The following is a 23,077-nucleotide window of genomic DNA, read 5'->3' as shown; positions in this document are numbered from 1 at the left end:
ATTTGTTTCTTCAATATGTATTTCTCTTGTTTTATAGGTAAAACATGCCACCAAGAAATTTTTGGACACTTCTTATCCTTTCAGAAGTCTTACATTCAACGTAAGCCATGAATCAGGAGCAATAAATGCTGCCAAGTGACACTCAGTTTCCTAAATCCAGCCCTTCCATGAACAGTAAACAAAAGCACCCCAAATCAGGCTGTTGTGTTACAAACAGTTTATGTGAAACTTTGAATACAAATATTCCTCCTTCTTCTACAAATTCATTGATACCCTCATTCCTTAGCTGAACTTTATAAGTAAGACAATGTAGGTTAACTTCTCATAAATGCCCTTTGCCTGAGGTTTTCTGCTATCAGCTTTAGACCATCACCTCCTTCACTAATACTAAATAGCGTGGATAGACATTTAAGTGGAAGTTAGGCCAAATCTATGTAGCTTTAGAACCTTCAGATGAAGAAATTATCTTCATACAGAGAAGCTCCCAAGTTTTAGCATTTACTTAAAAAACAAAATTAAAAATGTTTTAAAAATACATTATTGTCTATCCCCTTAGCTTAAAGGTTCAAACATGTTAGACAATAGAGGCCCTAAACTTCCTCAGTCATGTTTGTTTCTGTGCACAGCACAGAATTTTTACTTTTGTTCTACTGTATTTATTTGGACTGTCTTTATTCCAGAACAGATCCTCTTGCTAATTCACAGCTCCTTCTCCTAATCATAATCTGCTTTTGATTTATTTTCATCTCGCAGATTGTTCTTTCAGTTGTCTTACTACTGCTCCCCCCTTAACGTCCATTTAATAGATGCATTTTTGGTAAACATTAATTTCTGCCAAACCACTTGCTATGTTTAATGTTCTACTTTCCAGAGTTTTGACTTACACAAAAAATTACGCCACACATTTTGCTTCTTAACAAACTGGATGGCATATAGTGAGGAGTATCCTGCGGCACACCAGGAAAAGGCAAAAGGGGAAAAGATGAATAACAAGAAGATAATGAAAGCTAAAAAGCTCTGAAGGACAAATGATACAGATGAAAGGTGAACAAAGCATGAGAAAAGGCAAAAGTAGTAGGACATACTTCGTGAAAAGTTCCTAATGAAATTAAAATCCGAAGATGCAGAGAACGGACAGGACAACACTACAAAAGTGAAACTCAGATTAGCAAAGCTGCAAAAAGAGATGCAAGGACTGCAAAGAGTGTGGCTTGAAGAGTGTAGATCTAAAATATTTGTGGGTAACTGAATGATCTCTAGATAACTTAGGCAAACATTCTGAAGTTCTAAAAAATGCATGCACAATGAACTGTGAACCAGGAACGAGATACAGCTCCGCAGGCAGTCTTTGGCATTTTAGTGCTAAGAGCAAAGATAACGAAAGAGAATTTCAGGAGGACAGAAGGAAGTGAACTACAGTAGGGTGAGCAAAAGAACTGCAGGAGATTTCTAGGACAGAGGATGTTTAGTAAGCGTAAGAGGCTGTCAGCTCCAGCATGGCATTAGTTTCCAAGCTATTCATCTGAATCACACTCTCCTAGTCAACATGACAATTCTGGGACAATCTAATCTTCTGACCAATTCAGGATTTATCTTTGCTTCTGCATATTCCAATATACTCTACATTTACCACTGTGTAAAGAACTTGAATCCAAAATAAAAGTTAAATGCAATAAATTGCCATTTCATAGTAATTTGTACCCAAATCCATGTAACAATTCTGTTATCCCCTTTGGCTTTTTATACAAGCTAAATCTATAACATGATCATAACAGAATAGGAGACTACAACAATGAAATCAAAATCTACATTTGATTGCATTGTAATGTCTGTCTCCTTGGTCATGTGCTGGCAAGGTGCAAATTACTTCCCTCTCCCTCCAAAATAGCACAAGCAACAGAACACTACAACAATTCATGGAGGCCGTATCTGGTTTCTGCTTACATCTGAGGTTGCCTGTATAAAGGGAGCAAAGTTAGGTGCTGAGAATATTCTGGTGGAACAATCCAGCCATGCATGAGATACTTCCTTGAATTTGTTAAAAAATGCCTGCAGAGTATTATTTGGAAAACTGTTTCAGAAGCCTCTATGACAGATCTGCATGGGGGATAACAATCTATTACTAGTCTCTACTTTAAAAGATAAAGTGACAGAGATAAGCAAAGAGGAGTCACTGGTAGACTTCAGAGCTAATTTAAATAAGTCACTATATGCTGCAAAATGACATTCATTCTCTCCCTTCACAGACTGTTTTTCCATAGCTGAGCTGAGATGCTGAACAGCCCTATCTGGTATGTCAAGACTAACCTTCCTTTCTTGGTCCAGACTTTTCAAAATGGACCTTGTTTGGCAGGGAAATAATTCAAAGCATAAAAAAAAGTATATTTAACCACAGAAATAATTTAATTTTCTCCAAATAGAATGCATTTATTAAATAATGCAGTGGACTTCAGAAAAATGTATATAATTTCATTTCACATGTACTTATGTGCTCTGGCACTCTTGCTCATCTAAGCTCTTAGACACAACTATGAAAGAGTTTAGTGTTTGACATCACATTACACATACTTTGATTTCTTCTAGTATCTCACCCTAAACAAATGCTATTTGGCAAGCTCTGATTGCAGGAGACTGAAATCAACTATCTCAAATGCTGACTTTTGTACTAGTGCACTGAACACAGCAGGCTACTTGAAAAAATAGTACACGATGACACATACATACAGCAAAGTAGTATAAATTCAGGTTGCAGAGCAAAGTCCTAGGTTGGATCCCTCTGTGGTAAAAAACTATTTTTGGCTTCTTGAAAGAGACCAACCACTTTTTTTTGGAGGGTGTTTTTGCTGGTTACTTTAGTTATAAAATAGGGACATAAAAGCCTAGTACAGGAAACTAGTTATCTAATAGGTCAACAGGTGGCAAATTTTGAAGAAAATAAAACTTCAGAAAGTGGAATTGGAGACAAATGCTTCAGTTCCACTGAAAGTGGAAAACATTAAAATGAAATAATGCCACACCCATAAAGCCTTAAAGGAAACAAAATTTAATATTCTTTTAAGGCAGTGCCAATAGTTACAGACCATGTTCTTTAAAACTGTATTTTTCAGACTATGACTAGCAATTTATTATTAAGGCAAAAACATTCATGGAGAATGTCATGTTTTGCAAGCACTAGGGTCAGCTGCAGTTTGCTTCTTTTTTTCAAAACACTGAAAATGAAGACAGGATACATGTCTCTTCCTGCAGTCTTAAAACAACACTGAAATTGTACAAATCAGGTATGGAAGGAAAATTAAGGCCTTTTGAAGGAGATGAATACCAGCCAAAACAAGCATGCAGGGCAATATGGGAGTAATAATAGAATGAGATGGAAGTAAGGCGTAAGATAATCTTAGTTTTGACCCTTTCTCCCTTCTGAATACTTGACTTTGTATATATTGTTAAATAAATACGAATGATGCATTTCTACATATAAATACATGAAGTAAATTAAAAAACACATATTAACCAGAACTGTTCTCACTAAGGCTACTACAAATCTGATTTCTGAAATTATAGTAGGAATATTTTTACTGTACACATCGGTTTTAAAAAAAAATTAGTTCTTTCAGAAAGAAATCACAGACTCAAGTGCAACAATGTAACTTCATAGAACCATATGTGATCATTAGGGGCAAAAACTTACAGCTTTCTCTTGAAAGCATTCTTAAAAAGTCATTTGTGAGTTTAATATTGTTTTAAATGAAAAGGCTTTGATTGATTTTAGTTTGTTTCAAGACTTTGAAACAAAAGTAATCCTGAAACCATCAAAATAAACACCTAACTAAAACCATAAAAAGAAGATGCACAATTATTTAATACAGAATATTGCACTTGTACATATAGTTCTACTGTATATTTAGGTATATGTTCAGCAATGAACAGAAACTGATTCCAAGCTCAGAGCAGCTTGTGCAGATGTTAAACAGTTTTATATGATATTTATTCTACCATGGTAAAACTAATCACTGAATTAACTGAATCAGTTACACTTCAGAAAAATGAAAAAATGCCCAAATCTAGGCAGCCTCAGATAATATTGTCTTAAAACAGTGCAGCTTGGACTAAAATTAATCAATTTTCTGAGGGTTCTTTGTTGTTGCAAGTAGGATAAGACTGATGAAAATTAATTTTCCCTTTCTGTAAGGGCATCAAAAGCTAAACCATACTTAATTACACACCAAATCTGCATCTCAGTAATGATCATCTAGACCTTTTCACATCATAGGTTGAGAAAGAGTAGTAGCGAAATACCAGTGGAGCATGAGACCATTTATTATCACTGCACTGATAACCATTTCTGTATTTTTTTAGCTTATTAGTTAAATATAGCTTAAAAAGCTATTTTAACATTCTCATGGTCTTCTTAAAAAAAACCCCAGAATTATCTTCAAGTGATAAATAGAAATCTTTGACTACTCCAACTTCTATTACTTCAAATACCAATCTGAAGAAGTCTCATGAACAGCTTTCAAGATGAGCGCTCTCAGAAAAAGCTTGTCTTCGGTTCATTACATTAATTGTACAATGTGACCCACAGATTTCTGTAATTTATTAAGGTATAATTTAATGCCCCCATGATGAAAAAACTAGTTTCATAGGAAAGGAAAAAAAAAATTAACCATGTTCTGAACATTCTATCATACAAAATTTCTTCATTGCCACAGAAAACAATTAAGTGCAACTATTTCCATATTCATCTCATTACTCTCATCAAGCCCCAAACCAGCTTGAAAAACCAAAAACACTTCAGCATATGGAAAATCAGCTCCTTCACTTCTCAACAGAAGAACAGAGACAGTGAAGAGCTGAGATAATTCCATCAATAATTATGTTGAGATATTATCATTTAGCATAAAGCTCTGATGACTACAGCTGGCTCTATTTCTCAGGTCATATACTCTATTCAAAAATGTGGAATTGATTTTGAGCCCTCTTCACTGCTTGTCACAATCACTTGTGTGCAGAAAAGAGCAAAGAACTATAATAAATATTAAGAAAATTACAAACTTTTTAAAATAGCTGATTATCCCAAACAAACATTTTTTTAACCCACTCTTAATTTAAAGGATCTATTTTTTCACTAAAGTAGAATTTTTTTTCTTGAATACAGCAACATGAATTATTGATTCAAGGCATAAAAATTATTGGCTGGTACAATTCCATCGAAGTAACTATAGTTTGAGACTCATTTCAAGGTAATAAAACGAAGAAATCTTCAGCATAAGCACTTAAAATTTCTGGAGTTACTTAGTGTGCTGCTGCTGAGCAGCATGTATTCAGGGTCCCTTACAACAGCGGCAGGCTACTTGGGTGATGTGTGAGAAGCGAGTTAATTGCTTGTGACAGTAACATTGAACCAGGTCATTGATATTGCAGCTATTAACAACAACTACCATTGAACATTCAAATTCAGAGTTAGCAGTTTCTGATAAATGCAAATAAAGATAAGCATTCTTATCTTCTTCAATACAAGAGACCACAACTAATCTTGTGAAGGAATTAAATGATTGTCTCACCTGCAGACATATCTTAATTCAGGTGGACCCCAAGAACATATTTTTGTATCAGAGGTCACTGTAAAAGGACTAAATGTAGAGCTTTGGTAAAGAACAATTAGACAACTGAAAAACCAGTGTGATCCCAGCACTTGTGCTCTTACACCTCTCTCCTAACCTCTAGTCCTATTTCAATACGTTCAGTGGGCAAATAGGTGAGAGGTTTTTTTGTGATTTTTTTGTTTTATTTATATGACTCTTATAGGAATTAAACATTCCTTCCTGTATTTTTAAAGTCCTCTTGTTCACAAGGCATTCAAGATTTACTGAAAATACTTGTATTGAATAAACAGCACCAACTTGAACTAAAGAGCATGCAGCAACATTGGGTGATGGATCCCATTCTTGACTATTATAAACTACACATGCTTTGTTTCTTATAAAAGAACAAAAGACACACATTCGCACACTCAATAACCCAGAAGTCGGAATCCTGACAGACTAAACACTGCATATCCTAAGGAACAGCTGTAAAGAGCTGGTCCAGCCTTTAACTTACTAAGCAGTGTTTTTAGAACACTGAAAGGCTGAAAGTTTTCTTTGGATCTCCCAAGAGATTTGTTCTGTTACATATGCACATATACTAGAACTCTTGGGAAAACTAAGCAACAAGTAACCTGCCTGTTCTTTTAACCTGTTATATATGGTTTTATCAGACTGCAAAACCTTTTGCACAAGAAATCTAGTAGATTTAAATGTTCTTGTTCTCTCTTATGAAAAAAGCAGCATCATAAGAGCTGTCAAGAATGGTGCTAACTCTTTTGCACCAACTCATTAATGAAAAACTGCAGCATTTGGATGGAGAAGCACAAAAGCTCTTTAATCTGATTATGCAAATCAAAATGGATTATCAAATCAAATATTCATACCTGATTATATAAATCAAGATCTCTAAGTATTTGTGAAACACTGTTCCCAGCTTCATCACAAGTCATTCTGAACCAAAACAGGAGGCTATGCTCCAACCCTTCCAGACTGGCATACCCACTACCTCCCACAGCCACACAGTTACGGGATTTCAAAACTCTTCAGACAGAGAACGTAACACAAATGTATGCAACAAGCTGGCCAACAGTATCTTTTTAGCTGCAGACCTTACACAGAATCACAGGCTCAACTAGGTTGGAAAAGACCTTCAAGATCATTGAGTCCAACCTATGATCAAATACCCCATGGTACTAAGCACCACATCCATTCTTCCCTTAAACACCTTCAGGAATGGTGACTCCTCCGCATCCCTGTGCAGCCAATTCCTAATCACCTTTCTGTGAAGAATTTCTTCCAAATGTCCAGTCTAACCCTTCCCTAGTGCAGCATAAGACTGTCCTCCTGTCCTGTCACTGGTTGCCTGGGAGAAAAGACCAATCCCCACCTCACTATGACCTCCTTTCACCCATACACCTATAAAACCAACCATAACAGTACAGTCCTGATACTGTTCAACTGATCTTTTTTTGCTTTTTGAAACAGATGGCATACAGAAGGGATAAGCTGCTCTGGTTCTACTTCTAACCACAGAAATAGAAGCAAATGTAAATTTTTCTCTGCCACTCTTATTTCTTTTAACCGAGATTTACCTCCCAGCTCTGTCATCACTGATGAGCTGAACAGTGGCACCTTTCAGTAATTCCTGGGCATTTAAGTAAGATTCAAGAAAAAATTGTTAGCTGCACCTAACACTTGCCACCAGCATGCAGCAGCTATGGCATGCCCAAAACTAAGGCTTCCTCTTTTCACCTCACAGCTGAAATTAGCCACAAAGATGCAAAGAAACATAAATATTCCATCCTTTTCTATAAGCATAGGCAACTACAAGCTTTCTCTTTCTTGTTGCTCCTTGTTTGTGGTTAAAACCAGCAATTTCTTAATGCAAGTATAATAAAGGCACAATTCACATCACAAGAGTAACTGGCACAGTCTAGGAAATAATTTGGATTGCAAGGCACATTTTGTATTCAAGTAAAACCAGTATCTAATTCATAAAAGAAGAATCAAAATGGTATTTACTAACACAGCAGGAACTTGAAAGAGCATACATCCCAGTAAGTTATTCCTCTTCTCAACACACAATAATCTTAGTAACCACATCATCATTCCTTACAAAAATATTACAGTTTACATCAGTCTAAATTTCTCAAGTTTAATTTGACAAGATACTGAGGCATTTTAGAACATGAAGAGTACTGAAAGGTACTCTTCAGGTACGTTATCGTGTGGAAAATCAACGATGATGTAGATAAAGCATAAGAAAATTTTGAAATGTTGCAGTGGTGTTTTGTTTTATTAGTTCAGTCTGAGTCAATATTCTCATGATATTTAAATACAGTAAGGTTCATTTTATAAAAGAAAATTCTGCCTACTATTATACAACAAAAATGGAATAATTTATTACATTAATTAGATTATTCATATAATAGATAAATTGCATGGGATAGGCTTGTAGTCCTTTCTTCATATAAATATGTTTTAGGACCTACATTTTAAAAAACAATCATTCAACTAGGAAACAGCAAAAAAAATAAAAACTGACTTGTCAAAGTGACATAAAACACGCCTTTCCACCATTAAAATTCTGATTCTTATATGCGGACTTTGTTAAACACATAGATTTTTCACCTTTTTCTAAAAGCATGCTACATAAACTACCTGCTTAGGATCTGATTTAATTTGATCACTGTACAGGCTCGCTGGAGGAAGACTATTTTCATTCCTAGAAAACAGACTCCAAAGTTTCTTTAGCTATTCAAGCCCCTTCTCAGTAAGTCACTCACCTCTTCCTTCTTCCACTCTATGTCTCCTAATTACACGTTGCCGCTTTTCTTCTTGTCGTAACTGAAGGTGTTCTTCAATATTAACTCCAGGAACAGGGACAGCTGAATAGATTAAGAAAATAAAATAAGCAATATTATCTTTAAAATTGTTATTGTGGCAATAAACCCTAAAAGAAGTAAATGAAAACTGAAAACCTACTTACTAGCTGCTCTTTATATGGCCCTGACAATAAACAAAAAGGATCAGAGTAAATCTGGAGGAGTTCTAAGCTTTATCTTCTAATTTCCTGGTTTTCATGAAGATGACATTTCTAACATCACTAAGTAGTAGTTACGCATATATATATATGGTTACACGTTTTCAGGGATATCTCCATTATCCCCTGAAATGTTTCACAAAGTCCATGATTGTCTATATTTCTAAAAAGTATTACATGAATTAGCCATGTTTTAGTTTAAGAATGCTTAAGTCCTGAAGAAAACATTACAGAAAAATTTTCAGGATATCAAAAAGGACAAGAACAACTTTGAAGTATCAACATTAGTATCATAAGTACAGAGGTTACAAAGTGGCACCAGTGACTATAGTAAGGGTAAGCTTAGAACAGTTCACTTAACAGAATGATCCCACTTTGCTACATCACCAATAAATGAATCTGACTTTTAATAACCATTTTAACATTATACTGTAAGTGTCCTGCAACAATGCGTGCAAACAAATGTACTGAGGGGGAAAAAAAGCGCAGACAAAATGAAAATTAAAAACCATTTTTCTAATTTCTTATCACTTACCTAGCAAGAGATCTAAAGGTATCATCTCTTTTACAGCATCAAGGATTCCTCTTTGCCTTGCTTCCTGGCCATCCAGCTCTCTAGCACATGCCTTGCAGCAGCCACACACAGCACAGCCTGACTCACCTGAGCCACAGCCACAGATTCTGCAGCAAACAGAGTTGTTTTATCACTATAATTAATTTTTGTGCATTACTGATGCCTTTGTAATTAAAACATAGATTATTACTTTGTTCTACCTGTGGACATGCAAGTTTTCCCGATATAAACAGGAAGGACAGCTAGTTTGAATCCTAGCTGCTGTTGAATGGTGCCAGGACCATACACTGACCAGCCACTGAATTGACTTCTCAGCATTAACTGTACTTAATTTCATGTACACCATATGAAAACATGAACAAGGAAACAATGAGCACACAAAATGCTGAAGAAATAGTAATGGTGACGCAGTTGCGATCTGCAGCTCAGCTAAGAAGTAACAAATAAAAGCAACTTGAACTGCAAGATAAACTTCCATCACAGGATAAAGAAAGGCTATCCTGAGCCAGCAGCTCTGTCAAGATACAGAAATTATATTGGTGCCCATATCCAAGAGCCTCCATTAAAGAACTACATGTTTACATGTAGTTCTACACATACATTACTACAAGTAAAAACCAGGTTTTAAAACGTAATCACTTGTAGCCATAAGCTATTTACAGAAATTTTAAGCCATTTCTGATTGTAAAAGCACATACAACTATATAATTAGCTATAAAGTTTATTTAGATAGAAATTTCAACTCGGTTCACATTCAAGAAGTGCTTTAGCCACCCACATTCCCACACATTTGCTTACCCTCCAGGTACTCTATCAGGACGCCCACTACTAACACAGCTGGCTCCATAGCCTGTGCAATCTCCACATACAGTGCACACCATACACTGCTCCAGCTTCCATTTATGCATGCCAGGAGGACACATCATGGACTTCTCATCTTTTTCATCCAGTTCCTCTTCCAGGTCTTCATCCATTGCTGTTGCCATGTTCTCAACTCCAAACCCTAATTAAGATATTGAAATAAATATTTGCCTTCTGAGGCCAGAGAGGGCTCTGGTTACCCAGAGAAGTAAGGACAGGTTAGACTGGCTCTGAGCAACCTGATCTAGTTGAAGATGTCCCTGCTCATTGCCAGGGGGTTGCATTGAATATCCTTTAAAAGACCGCTTCCACCTCAAGCTGTTCTACGTGTCTATGAACAGTGGCTTACTGCTGGAGCTCTGAAGAACACTCACAGATGAGGTTTTAAAAGGAATGACTAGGAATGCCCGATTTGTCTGCTCAGCCAGCACAGTGCCTTTTTTTAAATCTCTCTGTGCATGCTTGATCTTTTAAATCAGGTTTTATGCATTCAAGCTTTAGTGTTGCAATTACATTTTATAATAAGATGTTTAGCTTTTTCACTTTCGGTATTTGCCAGCACACAAAAGAAAAAGAAAATAAACATCAAGATCCCATACCTTTTCCTCCCTGGCTCATAGAGCCTGTGTCTCGTCCACACTGTCCCTTATTATTTACTCCAAATGTCCACACTTCGCCATTCTTCATTAACACACAGGTGTGAGCTTTGCCCATGGCTACTTGAGTCACAAAATGGCCTTTCAAATCTGTTACTAAACCTGAAAGACAGAAAACATTTAAGTGAAAAATTGCACTTTCTAGACAAGAAGGAAACTCGATGTAACAAAACTGTTAGTGGATACTGACAATTTAAAAATTTACAGCAAGGGAGAAAAACAGATAAAAAAAACAAGTGCTAGAATAAAAAGTGAAAGGAGAACTAGGCCTAGGCAACTTGTCCAGAAAAATATGAAAAGTCAAAAGTAAACCTAAAAGTGCTGCAAATCACTTGTTTTGAAAAAGAATTGTAAAAGAGTCATAAAGCCATTGGACTTTTTAATGATTAAAAATCCATTAATATTTTACTTAAACTGTGGTGTACAGGATCACCTTTGTCCATAGCAAAGCACATCTTATTTCTGTGACTCTCCTGTGTGGCCTTCTTGTGTCAGATTAATACAAGTTAATTTCTTTTTATTTCTCCTTAACGGAAGAATTAATTTGCGTATTTGTCACCCCCGCTGCTAAATTCTTTTACAGAACTTTAGGAAACTGCCTTTTTCTACCCTTCTGTCATATTTGTCTGAACCAACAGAATGTCACAAGTACATGAGGAAAGTAAGAAACACACAACACTTTCATGGGCTAAAAACTTCCAGACTAATTTCAATTACTTCAGCTAAAAAATAATTTAAAATAACAATATTAACTTACTTGTACTGTCAGAGTAAATGGCATCTTTTCCAAACATGTAGAGTTCTCCATCTTTGGAAATTACAGAACTGCTTCCATTATTGCACGCTGTCGATATGACAATCTTTCCTTCCATTTTAATAATCTTTTTAGGCTTATATGGTTTTGATTGCCGTCTGCTTTTAGCTTCAAATAAAGAAATAAAGTGCAAGTAAATCTACCAAAAAATCCCCAAACCATCAGATGCATAACTAGTTCTCAGACCACTAATGAAAAAAACCCAAACAAGTAACTATACGTACAATCACCTGGTCCAATTTTTATTGGATTACACTGGTTCCTCTTAAAAAATTCAATGGCAAGCAAAGACATGATTAGATCATGTATGCTTTAGAAATGATTCTTCAAGTATTTCAAAACACTTTAATTATTCTTATTCATCTACCACATCATCATCTACCATCTGTTTCCTAAAGTGAAGTATGCAATTTAATATCACAGCAGATCACAGCTTCAGGGCACTTAAAGTTATCTTTAATTGTCTTACAAAGTGTATTTCATCCTACACACACAACTATAGAAATGAAGACTAGGAAATGTGTTAATTTTATATTGATGAGGCATTTTTTGGTCTGAAGATCAAATTAATCTGTTGAGTTTAATGTGTGAAGAATTCTGCTTGATCAAACACAGAAGATCTGCTTCTACAAGTTCTCATCAATGCACCTCTCCACTAGCCAGCAAAATACCCATTTCCAAAGCTCAATAAAACAAGAGCAAAGAGGCAAAAGTTTGGCTCCAGTTTTTCCAGTCCCAGGCAGACAGCATGGCCTTTTGACCAAGTTTATGACTATCTTTTTTCGGGACAACTCTAAAATAGTACTTCCACTACACACCAAACTGTGGTAAAACACAGATTGGATTCTGTAGCTGGGAGAGGTTCTGGCACTGGTTGTCAGGACTTGCGGCCAGCATAATCTCCAGCACAAATGGCATGCTTACATGTTCCTGGAAAGCGCTAAAACTCTTTTTTTCAAATTAAAAACTCTTAAAGAGGCTTTTGACCAACCACTGGTCAAGCAAGCAATGATACATACTTGATTCACCATCCTCTCCTTTACTAGCAGAACCTGTGAAGAATATGCTTCCGTCCTCAGCAACAAGTAAGGCATGTGAGCCATCATGTCCAACAGAAAACTGAATAATCTTTGGAGATTTTGTGATTGGGAGTTCAACCCATTTGCCAGCTGAAGGGCCACCCTGTTTGATTCCAAGGCTCTGATATTTGCCAGTATAATAAATCTAGGAGAAAAAAGTTTATCAGTTTTAGTTAACTACAGCACTTCAAGATGACATAATTCTCAAAGTTGTATTGTTTTTAAATTGTTTCATTTCGAACCACACCACACTCTTCCTGACTTTGTTTCTACCATTTCAGTATCTCTGTCTCAAACCCATCAATTTTGAGTTAATGGGGGAACATTCTGATTAGATTCTTAGATTGGATTGTTTTGAAATGTACTTTCTACTGAGCCACTGAGTGAGTTTTCATATATAATTGTTTGGCTAGATGAGTTGAACACACAAGAAAGAAGAAACTACTCAGAGAAAATTAAGCATTTAAAACACTTCACAAAAATGCCTGGTCTGTGTAAAAATAAGATGGTATTATAATAAAATCAATTTAAAATAACAAATTACTATGTATTTTAATATGCTTCAACACATTTGTAAAACATTATTACTAAATGCACAGTGGCCACTAACTACATAAATAACAGGGTATTTCACATGAACAAACAAAAAATAGTGACACAAACTAAAAAGTTTTCTTTAGAACCATGCATCTCAACAGCTCTATAAAATTAGTATGTCAACTTATGGGGCACCTAAAGCCCCATTTTACATTGCCTTACATACTGTGTTTCCTACCTTAACAGACAACTTTTTAATAGACCAAACTCAGAATATTTGTTAACTTTATACTGAACAGGCATTTTTGACAATTGAATGATCAAGTTAATCTGTCTCCCTCAATGCTTAAGAGTACTATTTGATCAAATTCTGTTACATACTATTAACTTTTCTCAAAATATTTACTCGTTAATATCTTCAACAATCTCCCTGTTCTGACAGCAGAAGAGCAAGGTCTTCATTTCAATGAAACTATTTTGAACACGTAATTAAGAACTATGCTTCTACACGATAAATAGCATTAGTCTTTCACACCGAAATAGAAATACAGTAAATAATGTAAAGAGTCGGTGACAACACTATTTTCTGAATTTCCATGAATATGCAAATGCCTCTAAAAAAATCTCCACTGTAGCAGAACAACATGTCAAATCATTAATAGGTTTAAAGAAATCAATTGAAAAATTTGCACAGGGGAATCAATAATTCTCTAAAGGATCAGAAAAAAAAAATCAGGATGGGATTTAAATAAATTACTATGGTCAGACAGTGGAAAGTTATGAGGTAGCAAAATTTTCAAAGGTGCTAACACATCATTAGTAGACAGAAGGCAATTTTTTCCCAAATTTTTCCCCCCAAAATTTTCCTTTTTTTCCCAAAATTTAAAACAAAGCTCTTCAGTCAGGAAGACTGACTGCAGAAGTTGCTATAAATTCAAGTCATGGATTTCTCAGGGATTCCAATTATCTGTTTATCCTTTTAAATAACTATTTGCCGTTTATGTTTTAAAGTAGACTCTGAAAAATATATTTGAATACAGTCATAGACATACATTCTAACAGTGAAAGGGCAAAAAAAAATTACAGAAAATAATGATTAAATTAAAAAACACAGAAATCTATGGGTGCAATTTGCTATTTACTACAGAACATTTTCAGTACCTTTCCACTAGCAGTTTTCATCAGTGCAAACTCTCTCCCAGCACCAAGGACAGCTGATTCCTCATCAAACCCTGTACCTGTGCAAGTAAAATTGTGTTAACTGAACAGTTTAACCAGGCAGTTTCACAGACCAGTTATCTATCAAATTCTGCTGGTCCATGTAACCAAGTATGTTTTTTTTTTGGTTCTGACAGAGCCAAAAGCAAGCTCAACAGAGCAAAAATACCCCAAAGCAAAGGCCAAGTGGTATTTTTTCAAAATACCTTCATCGATACCACCAATTCTTTACCTCAAATTCTGATGCACATGTGTTTTTCAAAGTAATTCTTTCTCCCTTTAATCCAGTTAGTGGTCCTTGTAACTTGCTAACTTTAACCCACAGCAAGGAGTTCCAAGCTTAACTAATGTTTTATAAAGTCCAAGCTTCAAACAATTATATATTTATTATACAACTGAAGGAAAATACTGGAAAATCATGAATAGTACTAGAGACAGAAAGGTGGTTCAAAATGGGTGTATGGGTTTGACTCTGAGAATTAACTTTAAAAGAAGAGAACTTACTGATAATGTGCAAATCTTTCTCCAGATCAAACAATGAGATGCCACAAGCATGTAAGCATTTTCTTGCAAGCTTAAGCTGCAGTTCTTGCTGCAATACCGGCTCAGTACTTGTGGCAAATATTCGCACTACAAAGCCATCCTGCAATAAATACAAAAATCCACTTCATAATGTATAAGAACTGCATTAATTTACTTTTCAAGCCCCAAGTGCATCAACATAGTATTATTTCAGAGTAAATGCCAGAGGACACATTGATAAAGTAACATTCATCATAACATACAGAGAGGAGAAAAGAATAAAGTGGCCGTCAGGACAAACTGACTCCTTAAACGTATACTGAGTTCTATGAAAATGCTATGAATACTACAAAAATAGCCAACTGCTATAGAAATCTTACTTTTGTAACTACATCTTGGTTTAAGCCCTCAACTTCTCCTGATTCAGAACCCAAAATTCAGAGTGACTGCTGTAAAGACTGGCTAGAAGAATTTTCTGTTGACAAGTGCAGAGTATCTTCATCTGGCCATGTTAAAAAAAACAACTCAACAGTTGCTCTGTCAGGAGGGAAATGGATTAATGCTGGTTTTCTTACAGTTGATGTTTAGTATCTGCTGACAACCCAGTTTCACCCCATCTCTATTTTACAGATTTCTCACTACCAACAATCACACCAGAATTAAAAACACAGTAACTGTCTGCTGAAAAAAATACAACCAGAACTATAGTTTTGTCCTTAGTAGGAGCACTTCTTCGAGATTCTACAGGTTAGGCCAGCACGCAATTTTCACACAAAAATCAACTCGAATGTAGTATGTTTTCTATCTCTTCTAATAAAACTGCCTGAAATGCCCCAGTAAGTTCCAAAGCAATTACAGGTAATTAAATCAAGAAAAAAATGTATCCTTAAGCTCTAAATCCTACAAAGAACCTGTCGAACACACTAAAAAGACATTATGCAATGTATAATTCATTTTTTTTTCCTGAAAGAGCAATGGAGGTTTTCTTAAAACTTATCTGAAAAATAAAAAAAATCAATCACAAATCAAAATGTTCTGAATTAATACCAACACACTGTTTTTTTTATGCAGAAATGTGGAAGTTTCTCATTATTTCTAGTTACATGTATTTCTTCTTCAGTTGTGTTAGTGAAGAAAAAGCCTAACATGAAGCAAAAAGTAAGCTATAAATATTGTAAAATACAACCCAGTTGAGAGAAAAATAGTTTATCCATCATTTGTAAAACTTACATCTCTAGATGCTGCTATTTGATTAATATATTCTCCATCTGTGAAAAGGATATTCTGCCCTTCAGTATGACAATCTGTGAGAGAAAAATGAAGTGCATCAGTTTGTATTAGCATATATACACACACTAATCTCTGCTTCTGTCTAATTCATTCTCACTCCAATCAGATTATGAGAGTTGTACTTTGTCTCAAGTGAGATGCTACTGTTCTAATAATGTATTATTTTGCACAAAAATCTGTCTCACCAAAAGCATGCAATTCTCCTTACTTCCTCTGAGAGTTATTGCAGTACTTTCCTTTGTATGAAATGTAAGTGGTTACACCCCAATATTTAACTTCAAAAAAAAGCATTCACCTTTCACAGGTAGTCACCTGTAAGGCATACTCCAAACTACTAAAATACAACTAAATATAAATTTTCCAGGACTTTTAAGTCTTTCTCCTTCCACAAAGACTTCTTTTAATATAAGGACCATTATCTTTAAAGAAAGGCTTCCTCAGTCCAGCATATAAAACCTACAGAAATAAATGAATCATGGTTTTCATTATTCATTTAATTTTTCCACTATTTATAAATTTCACCGAACTATTAACTGAAAATCTAGGGAATTTTTGAAATCCATGAAGTATATACTTCAATATATCACTCATTTGTTGAAAATAAAATCAAGAAGAAAAATGGCAGGGAGAGAATTCTACCCAAATTGGCAGAAAAAAAAAGAAAAAGACCACTTTCTCTGCAAGATTAAACCTATGTCCCTATACCATTTCTTCTTCCCTTCCTGTGCTGCTGATGGAGCTACTGGCAAAGAGATTGGTATCACATGGCTTGCAAGGTGTTCATCTCATTGATTACACACAGGAAAAAGACCTCTTCCAAAAATACTACATTTTACACTCCAAATATTTGCTTCATAACCTGAACAACGATCCAGTATTAGCATTTTATCTAATAAATGTAATGCTAAATGAAGGACACATAATATCTTTCTTGCATAACCAGGGTGTTTGCTGTTTTTTTGCTACCTACCTGGAGAATTAAAAATAATACAGCTGAAAACACCTCACAGAAATTCATTTTTTACTTTTTCCTGATATACTTCCCAGTCCAATACAGTGTCTTACCAGGAAAAGAATATGCATTGTCAACATGCATTTAAAAGCTTTCTGTAACTCTTACTTCTGGAAGCAAAGTACCAAAAGCAGACAACTTTCCTTCCCCTTAGAGCATGCCCATGTATGAATCACAGATCAGGTATGCAGCAAGCATGATGGAGAATGGCAGCAGAAGCACTGAAGTTTGAAATACTGCTCTCTCAAAAATCATCACAGATTTAACAACCAAAGCCAGCTCACACTACCAATTCTCTAAGCTGAAAAGTTGTGTTAGTGAAAAAAGAAGTATCAGATGAGAAATTCCAAAACTGATCTAAATTACATTTCTCCAAAGGTTACAGGAAGCTGGTAAGCATCAAGTTTCCTTGAATGACTGAAAATTACATGCTCACACAAGCAGAACAGCCAAGGAAACAGCATATTCTGGCCACCAGTGGGTCCACATTGTACTATTTAGCCTATTTGCTTGAGTCACTTCAAGAAAGGTGAGTCTCCTGGTAAACATTTCTGGGGGTTGTTCCTATGTTTGATAGATAGGTTCAAAGAGCAAATCTGGAACAGGGATGTTTTTTTTTTTTTTTAAATACATGCTCTCCAGAAGACTTCCTGAAAAATAGCACTTGCTTAGCTAACAAACAGGCCCAGCATTAAAAATCAAATGAATGGGAAGACTAAAAAAGGGAAGGCAAATAGAATATCTGGAAAAACTAGTATAGTGTCCCAGCTAGGAAGGAGCTTGTATAATCAATTCTAAATCTCTTTCAATCTGATGCTGTATATTGCTATGGGATTGAGGATAACATAGCTAGAGATTGCTATAAGAGAATGGGTTTACATTTTACTAAAAACACGTAACGACAGACATCCGTTAATCAGACTCCTTAGAGGCTCCAAAGGAAGGGGACTGGGAAGCATCACCTTCCACATTCATATTGTGCATTCTGCACCTGTGCTAATAATGCAGGCCTTGAGGTCATCTAGGCTACCCTCATCAGCACTTTCCACACTGAGGGAATAGTCCTGAGCCTAAGATACTAATTTGCAATTTCACAGAACAACAAAACCATATACCATGTGACTTTAATTGCTCCAGCTGAAAACAGGAACTGTTTAAAGGCATGCAGTGAGCATTAGTGTTGAAAAAAATGGCAAAGATGAAAATCTCTGTAAATTCAGGTCTAGTCACCTACTAAATTCTCATGGAATTCAGACATTCTTTTATGATATATGGACTGAGAAAACAGACGCACAACTCAGGTACAGTGTATAAATCTTGGCAAAGGCATTAGATACAATAATGTTGACACACAGACTGGTAGTTCCAGATGGAAGGCTGGAATTGCAAGATCATCTAACAGAGTGGAAAGACTGCCCTTTAGAAACAGAAGTTTGTGGTTTCAAGAAGCTGATGGATCCTACTGTCTGAGAAAGGAGAAAATGTTCCTTAGTTCTCTGACTTTTCTGATGTCACGTGACTTCTATCACATCTCCTAATCTCCTATGCATCCCCTCTTAGAATAAATTCTAATACCTTTTTTTAATGCACTATCACCAACCCAGGCATTTGAAAGAGGTTAATTCCACATAGAGCCATGTCTGAATACCATACCAATTAGGAGCAAATACTTGCTGTGTTCAGCTGTTAGCAAGGTCACTGGCCTCTAGTTTTATCCAGCATGGCTTTTCAGAACTACAACAACTTGCAAGTCACCATAAGATTCCAGTGGGGCAGCCACTACTATTCCGAGTTAAGTACCTACTCAGTTTTCCTCAGGTCAGACACCTTCCCCCTAACCTTCATTTCATTTTTTCTAATGGGAAAGGAAAATAACCAGAAGTGGACCTCCTGCAATTTGTCCTAGGCAAAAGAACAGTCATACCTGCTCCCAATAACACACTGAGATAAATGCGTAGAAGGGCAAAAACCAAAACAGCAAAGTTGAAGGACTGAAATACAAAGGACTGGAGTTACAAAGAACAAATATTGTGACACCATCACAAACCATACAAAATGCAACTGATGCAGTTAAGTTTGAGAAATTTCTGAATGGGTATTCCCACTTGGATTTGCTTTCTGAAATTTATTGAGAAGGCAGGTTCTTATGTAATTTGTGCCTTTTTACAGTATAAATACAAGGCAGTCTTGCAGAATGACACGTCACTGAGATTTACAAAAGCAAACTAACAGCTCCAAAGGGTAGACTTTAAACGTTCTCAAATGTCTCTCAAGACTTGCATGAAGAACACCAATTTGTTTACAAATGGTAACATAATTAAAGACATCAATGAACCCTACTGTGTAAAAAGCTGCCCTGAGGTGAAGAAAGTTGAAAAACCACTCTGAAAGGCATTTTTTCAGGTCCTTGAATGTGGTCTCACCGGAATACCTCATACAGCCCCACAAAGAGCCAGAGCAGCTTAAAAAGACATCTATACTTTAAGGACATGCAGAAGGTTGCATGGACTAGATGTAAAGGATCCTGGAAACAAAGTCATACATGAGCCAAACACTCAAAGTTCAAATGAGAAAGAAATGAAATTTTTTAGGAAGGAATTTAAGCTCTTTTAGTCTTTAAATAAAGATGATCATATATTCTGAGATGTAGCAATATTACTCCAGCAACTGGAGTAAGGCACAAGGCCTCTAAGTGAAATTCTGAAGCTGTCTGAAATGAAGCAACATCAAAGCAACCTAGATCTCAAAATCTGTTTCTCTTCTGCTCACCTGAAAATATGAAACAAGTAAACAGCATATTATACCAAATTTCTCTCTTCTGAAGGTTCTTACCTGGCAAAGTAACTGTACCGTCTTGTTCCAAAGTTTCAGGGTTTATTCTTATGGCTGTCATACTGTGATTATTCGCATCTCTGTATAATAAATAGCCCTGATAAGAGCAACAAAAAAAATATATAGAGGCATGAAAATACTCTTAAATACATTAACAGATGTTAAAAAAGGGAAAAAACGCAATCATTATTTTAGATATTGCTTTAAAGTAGTGGAAGCTTTTTACATCAAATGATGTCCAACATTTTTTCTACTAATCAAATTCCACATTAAAAAATGGAAATAGAGAGAAATTGACTCTCTACCTCCACTTTCTCCATGCCAGAGATTAGCATGCTGAATCTTGTATACAAATTTTGAAGCCCCACATATTAATTCTGTTATTTTTATCTGTATACAACTAGAGTTAAAAGCCACAGTAAAAACCAGTGTTTTTGTCTCCACTTTTGAAATCAACAAAATCGTCACAGGAATTCCAGAAAGTGATAGACAATGTTGCCCTATATAGAAGGGCTATCATTAGTGCATATTAATATATGCATTTAAACCTAGAATAAAAAAAAATTAACTACTTTGACTCCCACCTGAGACATTTTCTTCCATCAAAATTATTAAACAGATAAATCTCAGTGAAATGAGGAAAACAAGCCTACATAAATGAAGCATTAAAGTAGACAGAAAAGTTTCAATCTAAAAATAACTAATGTGATGAAGTACGAAAAATCACTTGAATTTAAGTTAACCAAGCACCTGAAGGGAAATACACTAAGGACACATTTTATCTCTCTGATGGACACATAACTAGCAGTAAGTGCAAGTTACACACCTTTCTATAATAAATATAGCCCCACAATGACACTTGTCCAAACTGCAGTGCCATTGGCTACAGCCACTGTATGAGTACATACACCTGTACAAGCCTGCTCTCAAAAAGCACCACATATTTATAGTTATGGACAGAATGTCCAAACATGTAACACTATATAATGAAACTACATGAATCCTGTTCCTTCCTAAACTGATAAAACAGACTCTGGAATGAATGCATCCGCACCCATTTATTTTGTGCCAGTGTACCATTTGGTGATCCGCTTTTACATTAAATAAAACCAGATTTCATGTGTTTGTGTATAGACACACACAGTATAACTGCAATTAAAGAACAATACTTGCAGTGAACAATTTCACTTCAAAAGCATGGCAAGGAGTACACTAAAAATCACTAGGACAATGAGATCACAATTAATAGTAAATATACAATAAATTAAGTAAATTAATTATTCTCTGAAATGTATTTTTGGTATGTTTTGAGGGATTTTAATAATGAATAATAAAGGTTAAGAAAAAATGGTTGATATTCCAGAAACTAACTCTAAAAAACCCCAAACCATCCAAATACAGTTAATTCTGCAATGATAGTGTCAATGATTATTTCTAAGTATTGTTTACATAAGCTCAATCCTCCCCATTCAATACAGCATTTCCTTATTTTACTGCAGATGTTTTAACAACAATTTATTTTCCTAAACAGGCATTTCAAATATTTTTTGCATGATTGTTGCAACAGCACTTTTTTATATCCACTGACATGCACTTAGAAACACACATCAATTGCCTGTACAGTTCATAAACTGATATGCTAAACCATCATATTTTGCAAGTCTTTACAGTGACAACACAAAGCAAGGATGCTCCATTATTCCTTTCTACAGGCCAGTACAATCATATGTACATCATCTTCCATAATTTAGAAACTAGTACCAGAAGTATTTTTTTTTTTATGAAAGCAAAGGAATAATAAGATATCAATGTAAGCTTACTCTAAGCCAGGGTCTACTTAAAGTACTCACGAGGGATGAGGAGGGGTGCACATTTTATATTTTAAGTATTCACATACCTGAGCATAGCCTAACCAAGACTTCTTTTCTTTTCTGTTTTTGATGCGAGATGTAGAATTGTATATGTGGCCCTGAAAAGCAAAAAACTTCATCATTTAACAAATACCAGAGTGAAAACTCAACACAGTCATTTCCCATGTCAGTAATGTCTTCAACCATATTGTGAAGTGAAAATTTTAATAAAATTTTGTCAAATTGTCATAGAAATAATCAGAAAAAATTACACAAACTGTAATAGAACTGATGATTAGTGAGCTATGTAAGATTCTCCATGGAAACAGGACATCATAAAAGTTAAACTGAAATACTAAGTATCACTCATCAGACAAGAAACAGCCACATTACCCTCACTGTCCCGCTATATCCAGAGCCAATTTTGTAAAGTCCATCTTTACATAAGAGATAGAGGAAAAAACCATCACTCTGAAGTAGGCACTGGTCATCTTCATCTACAGATATTTCTTTCAATGGCCATTTGTGCATCAAGGCTGCCTTCTTTATCCCATTACTGAACCAGTCCTGGATTTGGATTTTGCCCACCAGAACTGCCTGTACACTCCGCTGAAGAGAGTTTAAAATGGTTGGCACCTAAACAGAAGAAAAAATAGTGAGTGAAAAAGATGACAATTTTTTAGATGTTGTATTTTTTGTTCTAACTCCAACTCAAGAGAGACAAAGAAATACCAACTCATCTCAAAAATAGTGAGGGGGAAAAAGGTAACTGAATTAAACAACACATTTTCAAAACTCCTGAGAAGCACTCATTTCCATAAATTCCCAGATACAGAGAAGTTTTAGTGCAATACCTGAATAGTCTGACAAGCATGGCTGCCATTATTGGTGAGGATTGCAGAGATTGCTTGCAATGTCCTTCCTGTCTCTCCCCAGGCAGCTACCAAACTGAAGAGGCAAGCGCAGGAAAGCGCTGTCAGGGACTGTCCTGTACTGTCATTCATTCCCGTGCTACGGACAGTTATTTCCAGAAGCAGCTGGAACAGGGATTCTGCAGATAAAACACAGCCATTACACAGACAAGTCACAAAATCATACAAAACAATTCAACTATCAATGGGAAATTAAACTAGGAAAATACATTATCTTTCCTCAGCCATTATGTTTAGAGCTCGTTTCAGATAGAAAAGTATCTCAAGTAAATAAA

The 23,077-nt window shown here is 35.5% G+C and overlaps 1 protein-coding gene across 50 annotated transcripts in view; it reads right to left on the bottom strand.

Annotated features, from left to right (window-relative positions):
- MYCBP2 (MYC binding protein 2) overlaps positions 1-23,077 on the bottom strand; it is a 171,761-nt gene that overhangs the window by 112,106 nt on the left and 36,578 nt on the right. For all 50 annotated transcript variants that reach the window (XM_086880920.1, XM_086880922.1, XM_086880928.1 and 47 more), the window contains exons 5-17: positions 22,725-22,921; positions 22,264-22,506; positions 21,918-21,989; positions 20,021-20,117; positions 16,117-16,190; positions 14,869-15,007; positions 14,308-14,384; positions 12,550-12,754; positions 11,474-11,638; positions 10,660-10,818; positions 9,998-10,202; positions 9,161-9,306; positions 8,369-8,470 (exon numbers count right to left, since the gene is read on the bottom strand). In XM_086880920.1, coding sequence (XP_086737046.1) covers positions 8,369-8,470; positions 9,161-9,306; positions 9,998-10,202; positions 10,660-10,818; positions 11,474-11,638; positions 12,550-12,754; positions 14,308-14,384; positions 14,869-15,007; positions 16,117-16,190; positions 20,021-20,117; positions 21,918-21,989; positions 22,264-22,506; positions 22,725-22,921 — 1,881 coding nt within the window. The remainder of the gene's footprint in view (positions 1-8,368; positions 8,471-9,160; positions 9,307-9,997; positions 10,203-10,659; positions 10,819-11,473; positions 11,639-12,549; positions 12,755-14,307; positions 14,385-14,868; positions 15,008-16,116; positions 16,191-20,020; positions 20,118-21,917; positions 21,990-22,263; positions 22,507-22,724; positions 22,922-23,077) is intronic.

The sequence above is a fragment of the Cyanistes caeruleus genome, chromosome 3 (genome assembly GCF_971803275.1).
Source record: "Cyanistes caeruleus chromosome 3, bCyaCae1.hap1.1, whole genome shotgun sequence".
In the NCBI taxonomy this organism is placed as follows: Eukaryota; Metazoa; Chordata; class Aves; order Passeriformes; family Paridae; genus Cyanistes; species Cyanistes caeruleus.
Note: the sequence above shows the minus strand (reverse complement) of the source record. Positions and strands in the feature narration are given on the sequence as shown.